At 47.2% G+C, this 6000-nt stretch overlaps 1 protein-coding gene across 4 annotated transcripts in view; it reads right to left on the reverse strand.

Moving 5' to 3' along the window:
* The window catches only part of SNX13 (sorting nexin 13), a 72368-nt gene extending 67179 nt beyond the window's left edge, over window positions 1-5189 (reverse strand). For 2 of the 4 annotated variants that reach the window (XM_075492933.1, XM_075492930.1), the window contains exon 1: window positions 4953-5189. In XM_075492933.1, the coding sequence (XP_075349048.1) occupies window positions 4953-4964 (12 nt within the window). In that variant the 5' untranslated portion in view covers window positions 4965-5189. The remainder of the gene's footprint in view (window positions 1-4952) is intronic. The other 2 variants (XM_075492931.1, XM_075492932.1) reach the window with 2 other exon arrangements.
* Between the last annotated feature and the right edge of the window lie 811 nt (window positions 5190-6000).

The following is a 6000-nucleotide window of genomic DNA, read 5'->3' on the forward strand; positions in this document are numbered from 1 at the left end:
TTTTCAATTCAGAAATCAAACATTACTGGGGGCGGGGGAGGTGCGGGGGCGGGAAAGAGAACAAACAATCCCAAGATCACAATGCCTTGTACTTCTCGAAGTTTCTCTCTCATGTAACTGCAAGTGCCAATTGCAATTGATTTTTCTATTATTCCAGCCTTGGTACTCTCAGCCAAGCAATGGTGAAAGGTGATAATAGGACTTCAAAATATAAATTCTTTAAGTGTTGCCAATAACTTACATACAACACCAATGGTTTCTTGTTTCTAATAATAGCAACTCTCCTAATGCCAGTTCAAAGGAAAACATGCTTTGTCATCTTTGTACGGGTGGGGAGAAAGGGTCAAACATGCTTTGTCATCTTTGTAAGGGTGGGGAGAAAGGGACATATTTAAAACAGAGATAATTCCCTAAAGTGCAACCAGACAGAGGAAATCATCATTTGGAGCTCCTTCAGCTATCTAACCAGACAAACTACTACTATTTTTCTTGAACTAAGGAACTTTAAACTTGTCTTCTTCCATGCTGTTTTGGGGAATGGTCCAGACTGACATTTTAAGATGCAGAACTCTGCATTCAGTCTCACCACTTTAGGCCCAACTGTACGCTCTAAGAATAGTCCTGAGTGTTTAGACACTATCTTTTACGAATAGCCAGCAAACTATTTAAAAACAAGTACTAGGAACACATGACATCCATTCTTTGTAAAAGGTTAATTTTCCTAATTTTACCATTCCTCATGTAATTTTAACTGAGTTATTAAAACAGCTGTCATAGCAACAATTAGGGACACAAAGCAGACCAGCAATAGGGTAGACTGCATTTACAGAACATATTGAAGGAGAAAGAGGGGTTTTTTACTTCCCGAGGGCTTGCAACTGATGTTCCAGCTAGATCTCATCTGGCAAAACACTGGCACCAAGGCAAAGCCCCAGCATACGAGTTTCACAAAAGGACAGAAAACTAATTTCTTTCCACACCCTGCTAATTGTCTACACATTCGAAGCTGTCTCTACCAGCAAAACACAGTTCAGTCACATGAAGCATCAGAGCAACCTTCCACAGCCATGTATCAAGGAACAGAAAAATTAACAATGCTATAGTATATCAAGCAGTTAACTGTGTTCTGCATCTTTCAGAGCTGGACTAACATATACATTACAATGTGCTACTGTTTCAGTAAGGCTAATTCATTATTATTCTAAAGCAAGTTAAAACAAGCTGCTCAATCAACCTTTATTCTTAAAAAAAATCAGGCTAATTTGCTTGGTTTTGCTCAAAAACAGTTCTCAATGGTTAGTAGCTATAAAAGTTTAACAAAAAAGTTTGTTAAACATCTCATATAAATAAAAAGTAGATTTTCCTTTCCATTAAACATACTACATGTAGTTAGTGAATTATCTTGACCAGTTGCAATAATAAGAAATACCAACACGTCAGAGCTCATTTTTTGTGGCTCATTTTTAGTTGTGGACAAGAAAAAAAAGAAGTTTTCCTACTCTGTCAAATTTCAAAAATCTTCTCAACTGTCACAGTACTGCAACAAAGTACTCTTGCTAAGCTGGGAATTAAGTTGTTGAAAATTTAGCTGCTGATAAATTCAGAAGGAAGTCCTCACTAAGCATCTCAAACCAGTTTAATGAGCTACTAGAAGGAAAAATAAACGGAAAAAGAAATCTACTCCTCACTTTAGAAAAAGTGCCTTCTTTAGACACAACACAGGCTGCAAATGCAGATAGCACAGGCCATCAATTTGAAAGACATTCTAACACTTCTTGTAAACTAAGTCCCATCAAAATCCTATTTAATGTTTGTTCCCATCAGAATTTAAGACACTATTGACCAGCAAGAGCTAGAGTTATAAAACACCAGCTGCGTCGCTGTAGTCAGGGCAGTACAGTTGCTACCGCACAAGAGGCGAGAATGGTGAAGACAGTTGTCTGAAAACACAAGAGACAGACTATTGCAACTTGTGTCCATCATGGCCTCATCAGACAAGAAAGTGCTGAAACAGTAAATTGCATGGAAACAGGCCACACTGAGCCTTGAAAAGCAAAGGAGACATCTGATTAACAAGAAAAGAGGAACAAGTGAAAAGACACAGAAAGGCCAACCCAACAAACTAGGAAAACTATCACTGCAGCAGGACTCTGAACGCATGCAGACAGAATGTATTCAAAGTGACTGCAGAAATAAGTTCCAATGGCCAAGACGATAAAAAATTGGGGAATAGTGTTTGCTAAGTAGGTAAATAAGTATATGTGCTTGGCATCCAACGATGCAACTAAAATAAGACGACCTGCGGTAAGGGCCAAATAAAAAACACACCCGGTACGTTTTCCTGACGGGAAGTGCGATCTTCCCCTGAAATTACTGATTACGAGGTCCTAATCCTAACTGCATCCACACAAAACTGGACTGAATCTGCTGGGGGTCTGCATATATGGATACAGTCAAAGGATGTAGGAAACTGATCCTGAGAAACTGTAAGTTATGTTTTGACTACAATGTAACAATACATGTAGAACCAGATTCTGCCTTTCCTTCATGCTTAAATATATTTAAGAATAATATTGTCTACATTGTTAAAACTAACAGTTATAGTGGGGCGAATGTTTCTAAATTTTTAATGGCTCAAAAAAAAAAAATTACAGTGATCTTGGCCATTCCAGACAGTAGCAAACTACACAAGTCCACAAATATTCAGCAAATTTTTTAATCTTATTTCACTACATGTTCTTAAATAAAATAGTTACTTTGACAGAGAAAAAAAAAAAAAAAAAAAACAACAGACTTACTGGCTGTCCAGTGTTCCCCCTCCTCAAAGTTATTAAGATAAATTTAGGCAGCCAACAGACATGTGCAACTTTCACTATTGTCCTACTCTAATGTCAGTCCGCCATACATTCCACCTCAATTTTCACATATAAAGGAAAAAAAAGAAGAGGAGAGAGATTTAGGTGTTTATAGAATACTATACATATATCAGTAGGCTTGAAGCAATCTGCATCTTCCTGCAAAGTGTGGAAAGGGTTCATGGATGTGACCGCATGCTGTTTTCACAAGGTGTTTTAGCTACCAAGTCACCATTGGAACACCCAAAAAAGCACACTGGAAAGGACTCCTTCCAGTTCACATGTCAGGTAGGTCCTCTGACAGCCAAGAGCTGTCTGGTTGTTTGAAGAACTCCCCACAACTGCTTGTCAGGCAGGCAAGCAAAGCCTGAAACTTTGCTCGACCCCCCTCAAAATTTAAAGTCTGGCAGAGAACAAGCCTTGGCAGAGACCAAGCCTGGAATACCTCATCCTGAAGCATCTTGTCTACAAATATTTTATATACAGGAACTAGAAGTAAAGGACATCAGAACCTCGTCCTCCAGACACCAAGGCTAAGTATCATAACTGGTCATCACATGCCTAAGCACTACGTTTTACCTCAAAATGCCAACAGAGCAAGTGTTGTCCATACTGCTACACTAGTGCTATTAGAAAAAAATTTTCAATTCCAAGACAATAAACTGGCTTGGATAGGCACACACAGCCATCATTAAACAGAACAAACAGTCCAGTATGAGGCATCGACCCAGAACGTTCTATGCCGCCCTTAAAATAATCTAAATTACTATGATTATTGCTTACACATCACACTCACCAACACTATTTAATGCGGGTTACTAACCCCAAACACCCACCATATACCCTTCATACAAAAATAGGTCATGTATTTTTACAGGTTTAACTCACTTGGCAAATTTTACCCTCCCAGGGAAATCTGAGAGCTCATGGCACTACAGAACTACTTTCCTAATGCCCTGAAACTTTGAACTGATGCAAATCAAAAGCTTCAGGATACTTTTTTAGCTATCATTCAGGAAAGCAAAGCTAAATTTTTCAAGTGTCAGAAAGCAAGCCTTCACCCTTCAGGAATTAAGACAACTCAGTTTTGGACAAATAACCTTCACCACAGGATAAAATGACAAATTATAAAACACAAGTAACGCAATGATCATGTTGGAAAAGTATGTGTATGCCAGACACCTTGCTGACATATTAAAAATAGAAAATCAATCGGTCTTTGTAGAGAAAACTGAGTACGGTGGAAAGTCTCATTTCCAGCAACTAGAAAACACCACCAGATTCCCCCTTTGAGAGCACCTCTGGACACAGGAGCCACTTCTAGCCCACTCTGATCCTCAAATAGCTGCTTGCCTCACAGCTTAGCTGCCCAGCTGCTTTGGGACAGAAACCCCCTACGAGGGAGAGGCGAACCGAGGCAGCTAACTTCTACCAGTTACCTACAACCACAAACTCCTGCAACAGCAAAAGTGTTCGGTTTAAGCCGTTTAAGAGGAAAGCAAACACGGGGCCTTTACGAAGCTACCGCAGAGGAGGAGGCCAGAGGGGCTGAAGTCGGAGCCGGCGTTCGGAGCCCGAGCAGGGACATCTCTCCGGCGAGGCCTAGGGCCGAGGCAGGCCGCCTCCTCACCAGGTGTGCTCCTCCAGAAACGCGGCCCGCCGCGGAGGAGCGGCGCCGCGGCCCCTCGCCGGGAGGGAAAGCCCAGCCACCGGCGGATCGCGGGGGAGGGCGGCCCGCCCCGGCCGGCGGCCGGCTGCCGCACGGAGCAAGGCACGGCGGGCCGGGTTCTGCCGCCGCTCTGGAGCGTCCCCCTCCCCTCCCGTCCCGCCCTGCCGACCCCTGACGGGGGAACAGCGCCCGGCCGGAGAGGAGGGAGGGGTGATAAGAGGGGCCCGGCGCTGCCCTGGGCGAGCTGGCCGGCGCCTCTCCCCTCCCCGGCCAAGGGGGAGGCTGCCTGCTACCCAGGCAGGTCGGAGGCCCCGGCGGAGGGCAGAGCCTCTCTCCGCCGCGGGCCGCGGCGCGCAGCTGCCCGCTCGGGCAGACGGAGAGCCTCTCCCTTCCCTCCCGCACCCCACCGGCCGCGGCAGGGCTCTTACCTCTGCTAACATTATTACCCCGCTGCGCTGCGGCGCCTCGGCGGCTCTAGCCCCGCAGCATGGTGAAGCCTGGCGGCCGCGCGGAAAGCTCCCCCTCACCCTGCGGGGAAGCGAGGCGAGGCGAGCGCCGCCAGCCCCCTGCCGCCTCTCTCAGCGGCCGCCCGCCGCCCCCAGCCCCGCAGCCGCCCTCGCAGCTCGGTCCGGAGAGGCCGCCATCTTGGGAAAGCTACGTGCACCGCCGCCGCCGCTCCCCGCCCGGCGCGCCCGCCCATTGGGGCTGCGGGACGCGGGGCCGCCCGTGCCGGGGCCGGCTCACTCCCCTTCCCGCCCCGCCGCGGCCCGGCCCGCCGTTCTGCCAGTCCGCGCCGCTGCCTACCTGGGCCGGGGGGACCATAACCAGCACAGACGGCCCTCTGCCAGGGTCCGGCCCCAGGGCTGCGGTGTGGCGGCCGGGACGGCGCTGGGGCCCCCCGCTCTGGTAAATCCTGGGGCCGGGAATGGCTCGGGGGGTCGGTGCCGGAGCCCGTCCTGCGGTGCAGCGGCCCTGAAACACTGTGCAGCCCGAAGGGAGAAGTTGAGGGCAGCAGAACTCGAAACGTTGTTGTCAAAGCCGCTCTGCTGGGGGGTTTTTCTTGCCCTGTCTCCCTTGAGACGCTGGGGTGCCTTCCCTCCGAGCTCTTCGGTGCCAGGCAGCTGTCCTGAGGACGCTAATTGAAATATTTTTTTAAATTTCTGACCAAGCAGCATGCCTCTCATCCACCTCTAACGTATGTAGCAGTGCATGTATTTCCCTGCTCTAGATGTTAAGAAAGAGACATCTATAAGTCTGTTACCTACAGTGTTGTTCAGTAGTGGTGTAAATTGTGGAACCGAAACACGTCTCCTCAGAACCAGAGCCGTGTCTGCACCAGACCAGTGAGCCCTGCTCACGGGACGATGTACCCCCACAGCTCAGTATTTGAATACATGGAAAGATTCCTGTCTGAAACTTGTTGCTTTTCCTTTAAACACTGTTCTGTGGGGTTTTGTTTGCTTGCTCGCTTTTTAA

This window comes from Mycteria americana, chromosome 2 (assembly GCF_035582795.1).
Source record: "Mycteria americana isolate JAX WOST 10 ecotype Jacksonville Zoo and Gardens chromosome 2, USCA_MyAme_1.0, whole genome shotgun sequence".
Classification (NCBI taxonomy): domain Eukaryota; kingdom Metazoa; phylum Chordata; class Aves; order Ciconiiformes; family Ciconiidae; genus Mycteria; species Mycteria americana.